Source organism: Pelophylax lessonae (assembly GCF_965119305.1).
Source record: "Pelophylax lessonae genome assembly, chromosome: 2".
In the NCBI taxonomy this organism is placed as follows: Eukaryota; Metazoa; Chordata; class Amphibia; order Anura; family Ranidae; genus Pelophylax; species Pelophylax lessonae.
In genome coordinates, this window is record NC_138769.1 from 320,998,868 (window position 1) to 321,015,963 (window position 17,096).

General features: G+C 41.5%; 1 protein-coding gene across 4 annotated transcripts in view; it reads right to left on the reverse strand.

Moving 5' to 3' along the window:
- Nucleotides 1-17,096, reverse strand: part of SYTL1 (synaptotagmin like 1) — a 130,006-nt gene that overhangs the window by 14,063 nt on the left and 98,847 nt on the right. For all 4 annotated transcript variants that reach the window (XM_082245748.1, XM_082245751.1, XM_082245749.1 and 1 more), the window contains exons 11-12: nt 9,603-9,764; nt 6,324-6,402 (exon numbers count right to left, since the gene is read on the reverse strand). In XM_082245748.1, the coding sequence (XP_082101874.1) occupies nt 6,324-6,402; nt 9,603-9,764 (241 nt within the window). The remainder of the gene's footprint in view (nt 1-6,323; nt 6,403-9,602; nt 9,765-17,096) is intronic.

Sequence of the window (17,096 nt, forward strand, 5' to 3'; positions counted from 1 at the left end):
ACATCAGAGACCCCCCCACACAGAGCCCCCTTACATCAGAGACCCCCCCACACAGTGCCCCCCTTACATCAGAGAGCCCCCTCACACAGAGTCCCCCTTATATCAGAGACCCCCCACACAAAGCCCCCCTTACATCAGAGACCCCCCACACAAAGCCTCCTTTACTTTAGAGACCCCCCACAGAGAGCCCCCCTTACATTTGTTGCAGGAGAGAGAGCTTACTTACCTCAGTATGGAGGCTCACGCTGTCTGCAGCTTTTCTTTTTTTCGTGAAACTTCCCGCCCACACATCCCCGGGGAGTGTGGGAGGGGCAGACCCAGGAGGAGAAGGGGCATGAGGAGGAGGAGAAGGGGCGGGAGGAGAAGAAGCTGACGATCTCTCCTCTGGCGTCCCTGCAGAGAGGGGGAGAGGAGGGATCTGTCAGCAGCGGCGGATCTGAGGCTAAGCTGTGTGTGATACACAGCTCAGCCCTGCAGCTATAGGAGACCGAGGCACAGCGCGCAGCGAGGTGAGCGGTGGCTGAAGCCTGTGTTGACCCGGTCACCACTTTCCTCCCGCTGTGTGGCCTGATCATCTGCGAGCTGTGATGGCCGCACGGTGCCCCTGTTGCCCATGGTGCCCCCGAGTTAGTGGGGGGAAATTAATTATCGCATCTGTAGAGCAAATAAGGATGGACTTTTCACACAGAAGGAATCTGAGTTCCTTAGGGTTGGTGACTACCTCATACCTAAATTTTATGTTACCCCTAGGATACATAAAAGTATGGATAAACCACCGGGAAGACCCATCGTCTTGGGTGTGGGGGATCCACTGGAAAGGATAGGCAAATACATAGACAATAGGATTAAACATCTTAATAAGGAGTTGCCAAATTTTGTGTGGGATTCAGCAGATACTCATGGACCTTACCTGAGGACTGTAATCTGGCAGTAGATGTGGAATCTTTATATTCCTCTATCCACATGAGGCAGGGGTACACGTGGTTTTAAAATGGTTGGATATCTGACATGCTCTTGCAGGTGCACATAATGAGTTCTTAATAAAATTATTGGAGTTGATTTTGAATAACAACTTCTTTTTTTTCAATAGGAGGTTTTATCGACAAAAGAGAGGGGTTGCCATGGGAGCCGCGTGTGCTCCTTCATATACATGCTTGCATCTGGGCTGTGGTCTTATACCAGAAATGATCAAAGTGCTCAGTGCTCAGATGTCCGGGTGCTCCCCTCTCAGTCCCCTACTCACCGGACTGTAAGAGGAATCAATCCGGTGAGTAGGGGACTGAGAGGGGAGCACCCGGACATCTGAACACTGGGCCCTTTGATCATTTCTGGTATAAGACAGCAGACAAGCACTGAGCACTTTTGTATGAAGAGGAGATTAATCTAATTATTGTCACTGAGCACTGGACACTTTTATATCGATATTAATTATATGTTTACACTAATGAATATATAGCACTTTATAATTTATAAGATTTTTGCATACTTGCTTGGATTTATATATTTATGATATGAGTTTTTTTTTATCACTAAGCACTTTATAATATACCATATATGGTATGATATTGATTTAATAAGATATCTATTTTAAGGATATTTTTGCACATATAATATTGGCACAAGCACACTTTATAGATTTATTTATTATTGAGCAGCGCTGACACTTACCCATTTCGTTTATGTAAAAGGTTTTTCATTTTTTTAAGCAGCAGCTTACTCTAAATCATTTACATTCATTTCCTAAGCGCAGGCACTTTTGCATATATACTAATTAATTTGCCCAAGTGGCATGATGTATGAAAAACTAGATGCAAATTTCACAAAAGGATGGGGGGGGGGGGCAGCTGAATAGAATCACCACAAAAGATGATGACTTTAAATGCATGGTGATCTATAAATTAAAATTGCCTGAGAGACGAGGGGACTGGGACAAGGTCTTGTTGCAAAAAGAAGCCAAACTGATTTTTTTTATTAAATTCATTATCACCAAAGGAGTTGAATAGTGATTTTTCACTCTAAATGTTTTCTGTGAATAATGGGAATAACCCCTCTTTTCGAACCTTGACCATTCCCCTCATTCTCTTACAGGCTCCTTTATACAGAAGTAATTATGTATTCATTCCCTTAGATTTGGGATTAATGCAAGATGGAAGTTCTCTAGTCCTCAAGCCCCTGGTATTCTCCCTTGAATATATATGACACGGTGGGCATCTATGCCCTATTAGGATTGTTTATAGGTATAGATCTTTGATCCACTATGAATGTATTTATATATATTTCTCTTCTGAGGGTGATAGGTACTGTATGTTCCAATCCCTGTTTGATACCTTTTCCCCTTTTATATACTTGTTTTCGTTTATCTTACCGCCCTAATATGGGGGTTGGTCTTTACCTTTTCCACGTAAAGGGTTTATTAGGGGTAACCCAGTTAGTGTGTATGGTTATACTTTTAGTGAGTTGATTACGTACCTGAATTTAAGGTCATTTTCTGATTAGAAGGGGTGGAGCTTAGCCCTGATTTAATCCGGAGACAACTCATGTCACGTATATGTCCTGACGAAGTTCCGGTGGGCGTAAGGAAACATGTAGACAAAGGGATGAGCCTCCTCCTCGCTGTTTTGCCCACACAATTTGTTTTATTAGCTTTTTTTACTTTTGTACCTGTCTGGACTATCCAAGGCTAATCAGCACACAGTGGGAGCCGGTACTACCACCATCATCATCGCCACTACATCTTATGGCAGTTTAGCCCGGAACCGTAACAGGAACGAAAAACCCGAGGATATATCTCCACAGGAGAGAAGCAGAAGACATACCACAGCACAGTATGAGGTTACTTGAACAGACACAGGACCGTGAGTACCATAGTTGCCATAGACCCTAGGTGTTTTTCCTGAATGGTCATATCGGCTGCATGCAGACATAGGGGTTACCCATCACCTGGGACCACCCAGTACTGCTGGCCGGACCGCATACACTTATGAGAGTCTGTATTGCCTTTCGTTCTATCCATTTGGACTGTATGGTCTGCCCCTGTCCTCTTCCTGGTCCATTCCGCCTTGATTACCACAGCCTGTGATACTTACAGTGGACTTTCACACCATATGTGGATATAGCTATAGACTTCAATATAGCTACCTAGCATCCCATTCAGGAATATGCAATACTATCATCCACAGCTTCACATGATTTATGTGACTGCATGTTGCTAATCTAGTTGAACATCAGCATGCCTTTTCTATTTTTATAATTTGTTATTTCTGGGGTCCTCACTGTTTTTGTTTTAGTCCCCTACCCTGTAGAGCTATAGTACCTCATTCACCCATTGTGGAAGAGTGGGCCAAATTACCTTTTTGGCAGGTACAGTGGTCTCATCAAGCGCTTTAGGAATTGCTTGCTTGCAGTGATTGCCTTCAAAGCATGTGCAATGAACTATTAGGTTAAGGATCACATTTGTTCTATTATTTAAAATATTCTGTTGAATCAAAAATCAACTCAAAGTGTCACTGTTTACCTGCCTCACTTCAGACATGTAATGTGACCAGGAAATCTATTTGATGTTGTGTGGGACTCATTGTTACTGCTCGAGCATTGAGTCAGTGAGAGTACCTATGAGTGCAGCTTCAGCCCTGTCACTTGTTTGCCAGTTTGCTGCATCCTGTCCACTACTGTCCAGTCTGTTCCCATCCAGTCCACTACTGTCCGATTTGCTGCTGTCCAGTCTGACAAATTCCAGTCTGCTCCTGTCAAGTCTAGTTTGCTACAGTCCAGTCTGCTACAGTTCAGTCCACTATAGTACAGTCTGCTACACTTTAGTCCTCTACAAAACAGTCAACTACAGTCCAGTTTGTCAGTGTCCAGTACTGATCCCCTGCCAGTCCCCCTACCAGTGCTACTTAGTCCCTGCTCCACACTTTGTTCTTTGGGCACCAACCCACCTCAGCATTCGTGAGTACATTCTAGGCAACCTGGGAGTAGTTTGAAGCTAAGCTCAAACTCCTATGAGGGGGTGCTTGAAGGAACACCAGTTGCCCCTTAGACTCCACTTTGAGGGAAACTAGTAATGACAAGATAAGGAGTTTATATCTACATCTTACCTCAGCTCTAAGTAAGGGACTTATCCCACAATTTGTAACAGTGAATGACTTAGCTAAGATCTATAGGCTTTAAAAGTTGAAAAAAGGCCAGACCAAATGGACGGAAGGGAGGTAAAGTTGGAATCCTTCTATCCCCACAAAGCACCTTTCAGGTTCTTCACTCTCATCCCTCTTTGTCCATCTCCTTACTTGCGGCACATTGTATTTGTCTATTTTCTCCAGTTTCTTTGAGAATTTCTGTCATCTACCAGCCTCCTGGATTGATATCAACCCTCTTCGATGACTTCTCTGCCTGGGTACCCTTTCTCTATTCTAAAATTCCCAAAACCATTCTCAGTGACTTCAACATCCCTGTTATTGCTAACACTCCTGCTACTTCTAAACCTCTCAGTCTAACCCCCTCTTTTGACCTAAAGAAATGGATACATGCTTCTACTCACTCTGATGGCAACACCCTTGACTTTGTTTTCTACTTCCTATGTACTGCGTGCAACCTCTCCAAAGGTTGTTTATCTCTCTTTCTGATCACAAACGTATTAGCTTCTCTCTCTCCATGTACTTCACCTACTCTCCCTCCAACCTCCTAACAGTTACCCTTAGAAACTTTCGCCACTTTAACCCTTCTCTTCTCCATTTTGCTACTGATCATCTCTCTCTGACAAAATCTCACCCCTGTCCAGGCCCCAACCCCTACAACTTTGGCAAACAGACAACACCAGAAGTCTCAAAAAATGTAGCCACAATCTTGAACATCTATGGCTAATCACTAAGTCTCAAAAATACTTCAACCAATATAAATCTGCCCTTCAAGATACAATTCCTGTGTCCACATTGCCAAGAAGACCTATTTTATCACTCTCAATATCCTCTCATCCAGTCCCCATAGACTCTTCTCTACCTTTAACTCTCTACTTCATCCTACACTGCCTCTTCCCACTAACCAGTGTTGCCACAATACCAGATTGAAATTTACTGGCATGACACCCAACATTTATTGGCGCTAGCCAAGTTTTTACTGGCATTTCCAAAAGTGACAAAATTGTCAAAAAAATAAGTGCAAATTTTAGTATTTAGGTTAAAAACAAGTTAAATATGCAATTAGCAATGTGATTTAAGGTAGCTATTAGGGCAAAAACATGCATGTTTCTTATTTTATTTTTGATATTGTAAGTAGCTCAGGGACAGGACAGGAGGGCAAGAAACTAAAATGAGCAGGCACATACACATGAAATTGACTCTCACAGTGACACTGACAGCAGTGTGCAGGAGCACAGATGATTATGATGTCACTGCCACGACACGTCCCCTCCTGAGTCGCAGTGACAGTCCATCTCCACGCCAGGTGGTTCCTTATGTCCACTCCAGTCCAAACAGCACTGACAGTCCCACTCCCGCCTTGCCTTGCTCCCATCCCACACCATGACATCACACAACGTGCTCAGGCACCCCCTCTGCCAGGCTCACCCCCCCTCGCCAATGCCGCCCAAACATACTGCAGCAGGCACTCCTTCGGACTGGAATTTGGAAAGCCGAGCATCACAGCCATATTTTTCACTGGCAACCTTTTCCTACCAATAGCATTTCCTGGCAGGAGGAAAGTGCCTATATTTTACTGCCAGCCAGAAAAAATACTGACGGTTGGCAACACTGCCACTAACTCACTCACTGCCCAAAAAATCGCCAACCACTTAAAAAATATTTGTTTGCATGTTTAACAATATCTTGATCTAACACCTTAATTTAAAATTGTCTTTTTTTCCCTTTATTAAAAGTTGACAAAAAATATATGTTTCTAACAGAATATTGCAGATTTGGAATACCTTTAATTAAACAGAACAGAAACTGGACTCACAGTTACTTTACTTTTACATTTCACTTACTGCACCATATTTGTTTCTCTGCTTTTTTTACTTTTCTTTTTTTTTTTTTATTGATTTTTTTCATTTTCTTTGAAAATAAATCAAAGTTAAATTCAGGACAGGATCTCTCTTACATAAAAACGTGTACATCATCCACAGTAAGCACACACTTGGTCTACAAAGAAACATATTCAGCATAACGTTGAAGTCGACCCCCCTAGGCATAGATTCCACCCAGGTTTAGGGGGACATATTTCTAATAATAATGCAGAAAAAAGTATCAGCATCTGATACATAGGCAAAATGTGCGGTTCTCTGCTTTTTTACTCTTTTTATGGACAAAAAAGAAATACAAACATAAACTCACCTTCAGCTCCTTGAGGAGTAAACTTGGCCGCCAAATTAAGCCTTCCCCGACTATATAAGAATTCTGGTGAGAGTGGAGTCTGTTGGAGATATGATAGATCATATGTCTGCACCATAATAACTGAAAGTTTGAATGATATTGTAATATGTGTGAAATGTCAAGCTTCTATTGCCTCTTTTGGAGAGGATGTAACATTCTCTAACATTCAATCCTAAACGAGAAAAAAGCCTTTAGGAATATTCCACCAGAAAATAGCTTTACACTATGGGCTAAGAACATTCAACCAGAGGGGGAAATCTCTGCACTGTGTAAAATGTTTATGAGCTGCAGGTTTGTTCACTGTTCGGGAGGTTTAGCAAATGTCCGAATAGATGGGTGTTCTGCCGAGTCAAACCTGCTGAGCTGCAGCAGGAACTGAAACATTTAGCAGGGGCTGCTTAATCTGAAAGTTTCCTGCCAGGTCTCCTAGTTTTTATTAAGCCAGCCGTCCTAGCAATCAGTTTCCACCCCTGCCGGCACATTGAGCTGTCAGCCATGGACTCTCTCAACATGGGGAATACCTTGCCAGATTGCAAACCTTCCCGGCAAAGCACCTTGTCCCCATTTTGATGAAAGCAAAGGTCTTTTCCCCACAGGTGAATGTATACAAAGCTACAGGGACAGTGTAAAAAATATGGCAGCAGTCCCCCCAACATTCCATACAAGGCCCTTTCAGTCCACCATCAATCAATCAATCATGTTGTCCTGTGATGCACATCCATGTCAATCACGATAAACAACGTCTGCTGAGGAGCCAAAAGAAAAGAAAATGTTGACCACTGACACATCCAATCCCCTTGCTTCCTTCATGCCAAATGATATCTTTTGGTCCCCGCCACTAAAATAACCAAAAGGGGAGTCTCCCATGTGACATAACTGAATATGGACATGCCTATATTTGGTCAATTAATTATTTGATCAAATATGGTCATGTCCATATTTGTTCAATGACATCATTGTTATGGAATTGTAATTTGCCCTGCAAAGGCAATAGAAAATTACGTTTCACACATAATACAACCATTACTGGTATTATTCGTGATTCGCACAAAAGCCAATTCGCAAAGCAAATATTTTTTTATCCATAGACCCCTAAATGCTAAAATCATCCCAAGTTATCCTACCCTAAAAGGAGGGAGGAAGAGATATATAAGACTAGTAGAAATAATTGTGAATTTAAAGCTTTAAAGTGTATCTAAACCCATAAACAAAACTGAAACATAGTACATTGCAGTTTACCAGACATTGACATGGTAGCTGCATTCTTTTTTTATTTTTAAGCTTTATTTTCACCTGGTGATTTTGCAGGTAAAACACCCCTTGCCTTAGGGTGGTATTCTCACTCCCTGTACTGTACCTGTTGGGGAGCAGTGTTGTCGCTGTAGCTGAGAACATGTGTTAGGACTAATGATCGACCGATATCGTTTTTTTAGTGCCGATACCGATATTTTGGTCATCGGATATTGGTATCGGCTGAAATTTTTGGACATTTAAAAAAAAATTTTTTTTTTATTTGTCACAGGTACTGTTGTGGAGGGATCTAGGGGTCTAAAAACCCCAAACCCCTCCTCTGCACTTAAAAGCACTTAAAAACAGCCAAGTTTGGCTGTTTTGAATGCTGTCTTTTTTTTTTTTAATCTGGCGCCGGTTTTTACATGGAGACCCAATCAGAGCCGAATGTGGCTTTGATCGGGTCTTCTCTTCGGCGGCCGTGGAGGTAGGATGCCGGGGTCTACTGGTGGGATGGGAGACTTGGGCGAGCCACGGAAGGCGGCCGGAGGGGGGGAGGGTGTCCCCTCCCGATCCTTGTAATGACAGCCGAGCGGTTTCTCAGCCACATCGGTTGTCATTACAAGACAGCCAACCGTCGGCTATGGACGCCGGTACCGGGGTGATGCCTCTAGCTGCAGGCATCACTCCAGTACAGCACTTTCCTGGAATATCGGCAATATCGGTAACCTCAGGGGCCGATTCCGATATATCGGGGAAAGTGCATATCGGCCCTCGATATATCGGCTTTGCCGATAATCGGTTGATCCCTAGTTTGGACTATGGAATATCTCCCCCTCTCCTTTTCTCTATGTTTTAGGGGTGTTCTGTAATTTACAGAGAGAGCTTAGGACCAATGCTAATGCTAACAGCCAATACAGGCAGAGTGCAAAGTATGTTATTAGCTCATAAGATTTACAGTATGGAAGCCCTGAAAGCTTAGTATCAGCTTTCAATAAAGAAAAGCAATGGGAAACCGAACACACAAAAATCTGCCATTTAGGTTTCACTTGTTTTCCAGTTCTGAATCACCGGTCAATCCGTACTGCTGTTAAATTGAAAGAAACCACTGCAATAGCAGCGGAAAGACATTTTCAATCAATTTTCCCCCCAATTTTAATTGTTTTTTTTTTAACTCATGAAGGTGAGGGGCATATTACCATGGAAAGCTAAATACCAAGCAATCACTTAAAAGCTAATGGAAAACTTCAAAAATTTCCACACGTACGTCCAGTGTTATACTATACACTACCTAATTGCTTAAATTGAACATTTAAGTGCATGTTAGCTAGTTTTCTTACTACTGCCCTCAAAGGCTAAGTTCAGCTTTGGGGAAAAAAAATAATAAATGCACATATTGACGCAGAAAAAAAAATGTGCATTTATTATTTTTTTCCCCAGGTTGCCAGAAAAGTATTGCACCCACGATCAGTAGATCACAGGTGCAATGTCAGGCTCCTGCAGAAAAGTCCTACAAGCTTTCTGGTGGTATCTCTGTACAGGCTTTCTGTTTGAAAGCTGCAGGGCTTGTGAATAGACTGCAAGGGTGCTCATTAGTGCCCTCGCAGTCCATTGAGAACTACAAGCCGTCTTCTACAGTGGAAGATGGGACTTATAGTTTTCTCATACACAGATTGCTGTGAATGAATGATACAGTTGTTAGGGCATAGCCCAGCACGACCACAACGATTTTGAAATGTGACAGCCAGTACGGGGAGAGGAACCCCCTACCCACTCTCGAGGGGGTGGGGTCTTGGAGCATGCTACAGGTTACATGTGTGTGACATGCTCCAAAGGTGAACTTAACCTTTTATTGTGGGTCTGTGTTCCTTTCTCTCTCCTGGAATTAGTTATGGACTGATATGTTCTTACATATAACACTTCATAATGTTTTTCTGAATTTAGCTCCACGTATAGCTAGACAGATCTTGGAAAGTTACATAACAGCAATGTAATTTCATGAAAACTCACCCTGGGCTGAAGGTCGTGCCAGGCTGGCTGAGTTTGGGTCCAGTCCCAGGTTGCAAGATCCAGTTCTACCTCTCCTAGGAAAACGTTACGTGCCAATGTTCCCCGATGCCACACGGACAGGTTTAGAAAACGACTTTGTATCTCTGATCTCTCAAGTTTGTACTGTTATATAGGAAGAGACACTATCATTCACAAACACCATCTGTGGTTCAATGAGTACATACATAGTTAGTCTGGTTGAAAAAAGACACAATTCCATCTATTTCAACCAATAGAAGGGGAAAAAATATATTTATATTACACTGTATATACAATCCTATATAAATATATATATATATATATATATATATACTGTACATATATATATATAAAATCCTATACCCACAGTTGATCAAGAGGAAGGCAAAAAAAACCCCAATAAAGCATGAACCAATTTGCTTCAGCAGGAGAAAAAGATTCATTCCTCATCCCCCAAGAGGCAATCGGATTTTCTCTGGATCCACTTTACTAATAAATATTAGTATTCAGTTATTTTATTTGTATCTCGGAAAGAATCCAGGCCTTTCTTAAAACAATCTACTGAGCTGGCCAGAACCAGCTCTTGAGGGAGTCTATTCCACATTTTTACAGCTCTTACAGTGAAGAAGTATTTTAGTATTTGGAGATGATATAATAAGCACCCATTAAATACTATGGTAAGTTATAGAATATGTTCGACGATTAGCTCTACCTTTAATCTCACATGTCTAACCAACTGTAAATTAACCACTTGCCGACCGCTCACATAGAGACTACTGCGGCAGAGTGGCTCTTCTGGGTCCAGCGACGTAGACCTACGTCGCTGGATCCCTCCCCCTCTCTGTGGCGCGCGCGCGCCGCTGGAGGCTCACTCCCGCTGTATTCAGACACAGCGGAAGTCGGGCTAGGGGAGGAGAGGCGGTGATCACCGCCGCTCTTCCCCGATCGTCGGGGACAGAGTGAGGAAATCCGCCCGCTTGTGTAAACAAAGCGGGCGGATCTCTGAACCTGCGATCTGTGTCTGTGTCACACAATCCCCTCCGCCCCCCCCATACGTCAGTAAGCATGAGGCATACATTTAACCCCTTGATCACCAACAGTGTTAACCCCTTCGCTGCCAGTGTGATTATTACAGTAACAGTGCATATTTATAGCACTGATTACTGTAGTAATGTCACTGGTCCCCCAAAAAGTGTCAAAAATGTCAGTTAGGGGTCCGATCTATCCGCCGCAATGTCGCAGTCCCGCAAAAAAAAATAAAAAATCGCAGATCGCCGCCATTACTAGTAAAAAAAATAAACAATAAAAATGACAAATCTTTCCCGTAGTTAGTAAATGCAATAACTTTTGCGCAAACCAATCAAAATACGCTTATTGTGATTTTTTTTTACCAAAAATATGTAGCAGAAAACAAATTGGCCTAAAATGTTAAAAAATTTTGATTTATAAATTTTATTTGTGGAATTTTATATATCAAAATGTGAAAAATATTGTTTTTTTTTTCAAAATTGTCGCTCTTTTTTTCCAAAATTAATAATCGTACAGGTGATCAAATACCACCAAAAGAAATACATTTTTGCCTAAATATATGACAAAAATTTAATATATTGGATATTTTTTAACTGTCAAAGTAGAAAATGTCAATTTTTTTGCAAAATTTTTGCGCTTTTTTTATTAATATCGCAAAAAATGAAAAGCGCAGAGGTGATCAAATAACACTAAAGAAATATCTGTTTCTGGAAAAAAAAAAGGACGTAAATTTTGATTGGGTACAGCGTTGCATGACCGCGCAATTGTCAGTTAAATTCACGCAGTGCCAAGTTGCAAAAAGTGGCCTGGTCATTAAGCAGGAAAATCCTCCGGTGGTAAAGTGGTTAAAGTTGGCCATATATGGATCGAAATTTGTCTGGTTCATCAAGGATCTGCCAAATTTCAATCCATGTATGGGCACCCTGGTTGTACACAAGTCTATCTATTTATTGACTTGTGTACAACCAGCCTGTTGGGTTTTTCCCAAACAATTAGTTCCACCAGCTATAGCTGGCAACACTAATCATTGTGAAGAACACAACTGCAGGAGGTATTCCCCCATCAACACTAACTGTATTGATGGGGGAATCTAGAATTTATTTTTTCTTTAACCTGTGGTGGAAGGAAAGAAAATTGCATAACCATTGGGCTGCATAAGTTATCCAAGCCAAAGTAAATAGAACAAAATTAATATGCATTATTAGAGTCCTGTTTGCTCATAAATTCAGCATTATACACAATATTGTCAAAAGTTTAGGGGCGCCTGCCTTTACACGCACATAAACTTATTTACATCCCAGTCCTAATCCGTAGGGTTCAATATTGAGTTGGCCCACCCTTTGCAGCTATAACAGCTTCAACTCTTTCAGGAAGACTGTCCACAAAGTTTAGGAGTTTCTATGGGAATGTTTGACCATTCTTCCAGAAGGGTATTTATGAGGTCAGGCACTGATGTTGGATGAGAAGGCCTGGCTCGCAGTTTTCACTCTAACTCATCACAAAAGTGTTCTATCAGGTTGAGGTCAGGACTCTGTGCAGGCCAGTCAAGTTCCTTCATCCGAAACTCACTCATTCATGTATTTTACGGACCTTGCTTGTGCACTGGTGCACAGTCCCCAAACTATTCCCACAAAGTTGGGAGCATTAAATTGTCCAAAATGTCTTGGTATGCTGTCGTCTTAGGAGATCCCTTCACTGGAACTAAAGGGCCAACCCCTGAAAAACAACCCCATACCATAATCCCCCCTCCACCAAATGATTTGGGCCAGTGCACTGTGATATTTTAACTGACAATTGCACAGTCATGCGATGCTGTACACAAATCAAATTGATGTCCTTTTTTTCCCTATAAATAGAGCTTTCTTTTGGTGGTGTTTGATCACCTCTGCAGTTTTTATTTTTTTGCGCTGTAAACAATAAAAGAGCGACAATTCTGAAAAAACAAACAAACAATATTTTTTATCGCGTCTACAAACTAAGGGAAAGATTTATGTCATTTTTATTTATTTATTATTTTTACTTGTAATGGCTGTGATCAGCAATTTTTAGCGGGACTGCCACATTGATTGGACACCTAACTGACATTTTAGACACTTTTGGGGGGACCAGAGACATTACTACAGTAATCAGTGCTAAAAATATGCACGGTTAGGGTACTAATGACACTGGCAGATTGGGTGCAATGAAACCATTCTAATCGGAGCGACTCAAGTAGTTACCAGCTACCGTAGTTATACTGCAGCAGGTCAGCTCAATCCCGCCAAACGACGTACCTGTACATCACTTTGGGGGACCGGGCACCCGCGTTCGCTCCCCATGGAGAAAGAACGGCAGTCTGCTGTTGTAAACATGGCAGACTGCTGTTAGTAATGAACACAGGGATCCTGTGTTGCTCTTGATTAGGAACACAGGTCTCCGTGTTCATGCAGCAAGCCCATACCCCCACAGTTAGAAAGCACCCCCTAGGGACACATTTAACCCTTTGATTGCCACTGGTGTTAACCCCTTCCCTGCCAGTGTCATTAGTACAGTAACAGTACATTTTTAGCACTAATTACTGTAGTAATGTCACTGGTTCCCCCCAAAAGTGTCAAAAATGTCAGTTGGGTGTCCGACCTGTCCGCCGCAATGTTGCAGTCCCGCTAAAAATTGCTGATCGCCACCATTACTAGTAAAATAAATAAATAAATAAATAAAAATGAAATAAATCTTTACCCTTGTTTGTAGACGCGATAACTTTTGCGCAAACCAAAATACGCTTATTGGGATTTTTTTGACCAAAAATATGTAGCAGAATACAAATTGGCCTGAAATGATGAAAAAATCAGATTTTTTTATTTTTTTGATTGCGAATGTTATATAGCAGAAAGTGAAAAATATTGTTTTTTTTTTTTTTTCAGAAATGTTGCTGATTTTTTTGCTTATAGTGCAAAAAATAAAAATCGCACAGGAGATCAAATACCCCCAAAAGAAAGCTCTATTTGTGGGGGAAAAAAAACATCAATTTTTTTTGAGTACAGCGTCGCACGACCGCGCGATTGTCAGTTAAAATAACGCAGTACTGAATCGCAAAAAATTGCCTGGTCATTAAGGGGGAAAATCTTCCGGTCCAGAAGTGGTTAAAGTGTATTTTTATTTTTCAAAATTGCATTTCAAAACCACTGTGCAAATACCGTGTGACATAAAAAATTGCAATGATTGCCATTTTATTCCCTAGGGACTCTGCTAAAATGTATATTGTTTGAGGGTTTTAAGTCATTTTCTAGCAAAAAATACTGATTTAAACTTGTAAACAAAAAGTGCACAAAAAGCCTGGTCTTCAGGAAAAAAAAGACCACATGCTTAAATGTTTGTTATTTATTTTCAGATAACATATAAAAGATCTAAGACAAACAATACTGTAGATTGGTGTTGGTTTCTAATACTGCCAGCTACATCCATATCCTACAGTCAAAAATTGCGAAGAGGGAGGAACAGGAAATGAAGGGGGGGAGAAATAAAAACACCCCTAATTCCTAAATAAGGACATTAATGGATGTAGGGTGTGCAGTCAGTGAGCATGACAAAAATTGGATAATGCAATTCATACAAATTTATTGAAAATAACAACATACATAAATAAAAACATATGATAGTGAAGAAAGTTACATATAAATACGAAATTGACATCATTTGATGAGAACCATCCAGAGATGGTGGTAATCTCCTGAGCTGTCGGTCAAAAGGTCTAGGGCTGATGCGTTTTGCAGAACAAACGTGTTCTTAATGTGCTTCCTCAGAGAGCCTTGACATTAGCCAACTTCATAAAGAATATATATAAAGAGTAAATAATTCAAATAAATTCATCTGCAAAGATACACATATTCAATTTATTTTAATTTTAAAACATTATTTTTTTGTGGTGAGCATTGTTTTAAAATTAAAATAAATTGAATATGTGTATCTTTGCAGATGAAGTTATGTATTTGAATTATTTACTCTTTATATATATTCTTTATGAATTTGGCCAATGTCAAGGCTCTCTGAGGAAGCACATTAAGAACACGTTTGTTCTGCAAATGCATCAGCCCTAGACCTTTTAACCGACAGCTCAGGAGATTACCACCATCTCTGGATGGTTCTCATCAAATGATGTCAATTTTGTAACTATATGTAACTTTTTCTTCACTATCATATGTTTTTATTGATGTACAGTATCTCACAAAAGTGAGTACACCCCTCACATTTTTTGTAAATATTTTACTATAGCTTTTCATGTGACAACACTGAAGAAATGACACTTTGCTACAATGTAAAATAGTGAGTGTACAGCTTGTATAACAGTGTAAATATGCTGTCCCCTTAATATAACTCAACAAACAGTCATTAATGTCTAAACCGCTGGCAGCAAAAGTGAGTACACCCTTATATAAAAATGCCAAAATTTCTCAGGTGTGAATGGGGAGCAGGTGTGTTAAATACTGGTCACTAAAAGTTCAACATGGCACCTCATGGCAAAGAATTCTCTGATGGTCTGAAAAAAAGAATTCTTGCTCTACATAAAGATGGCCTAGGCTATAAGAAGATTGTCAAGACCCTGAAATTGAGCTGCAGCACGGTGGCCAAGACCATACAGCGGTTTAACAGGACAGGTTCCACTCAGAACAGGCCTCGCCATGGTCGACCAAAGAAGTTGAGTGCACATGCTCAGCGTCATATCCAGAGGTTGTCCTTGGGAAATAGACGTATGAGTGCTGCCAGCATTGCTGCAGAGTTTGAAGGGGGGGGGGGGGGTCAGCCTGTCAGTGGGCTGCCCACTGCATCAAATTGGTCTGCATGGCTGTCATCCCAGAAGGAACCCTCTTCTAAAGATGATGCACAAGAAAGCCTGGGAACAGTTTGCTGAAGACAAGCAGACCAAGGACATGGATTACTGGAACCATGTCCTGTGGTCTGATGAGATCAAGATAAACTTATTTGATCAGATGGTGTCAAGGGTGTGTGGTGGCAACCAGGTGATGAGTACAAAGACAAGTATGTCTTGCCTATAGTCAAGCATGGTGGTGGGAGTGTCATGGTCTGGGGCTGCATGAGTGCTGCTGGCACTGGGGAGCTACAGTTCATTGAGGGAACCAAGAATGCCAACATGTATTGTGACATATTGAAGCAAAGCATGACCCCCCCCTTCGGAGACTGGGCTGCAGGGCAGTATTCCATCATGATAACGACCCCAGACACACCTCCAAGATGACCACTGTCTTGCTAAAGAAGCTGAGGGTAAAGGTGATGGACTGGCCAAGCAAGTCTCCAGACCTAAACCCTATTGAGCATCTGTGGGGCATCCTCAAATGGAAGGTGGAGTAGTGCAAGGTTTCTAAAATCCACCAGCTCCGGGATGTCGTCATGGAGGAGTGGAAGAGGACTCCAGGGCAACCTGTGAAGCTCCAGTGAACTCCATGCCCATGAGGTACAAGGCAGCGCTGGAAAATAATGGTGGCCACACAAAATATTGACACTTTGGGCCCAATTTTACCATTTTCACTTAGAGGTGTACTGACTTTTGTTGCCAGAGGTTTAGACATCAATGGCTGTGTGTTGAGTTATTTTGAGGGGACAGCAAATTTACACTGTTATACAAGTTGTACACTCACTACATTACATTGTAGCAAAGTGTCATTTCTTCAGTGTTGTCACATGAAAAGCTATAATAAAATATTTACAAAAATGTGAGGGTGTACTCACTTTTGTGAGATACTGTATGTTGTTATTTTCAATACATTTGTATAATTTTAATATCCAATTTTTGTCATGCTCACTGACTGCACACCCTACATCCATTAATGTCCTTATTTAGGAATTAGGGGTGTTTTTTTTCTCCCCCCCTTCATTTCCTGTTCCTCCCTCTTTGCAATATAAAAGATCTTAGGATTCTTCTGCACAAGATATTCTCACTTTCGTTATGAACCAATGAGTCTTGAACTTGACAATTTCTTTTCTACTAATGACATAGGTTCACCCTGTTGTAAGATCCCTTCTATATGGTCCCACCGGTAACTGAATTTTGTCCCTATTGTTATGTATGAAGCAATATATCTTATGTTCTTTCTTAACCACTTGCCGACCGCCGCAAGTACATATACTGCGGCGGTCAGCCCCGGCCAGGCAAAGTGACGTATATATACGTCACTAGCCTGTGACCGGCTTGTGAGCCAATAGCGGGCTCACAAGCTCATTCACTGAGGAGTCCGTGCGTGTGACCGGCGGACCTGATGTCCGCCGGTCACACTGCGATCGTCGGCAGAGAGGGAGAAAGGCGGGCGGCTTATGTAAACAAGCCGCCTGTCATTCTCCCCTGTGTAAAAATGGAGATCAGACGGTTCTACTATGTAGGACCGTTGATCTCTGTTTTTACAGTAGTAGCCATGTCCCATCACAGTTAGAAACACGCCCCTAGGACACACTTAACCC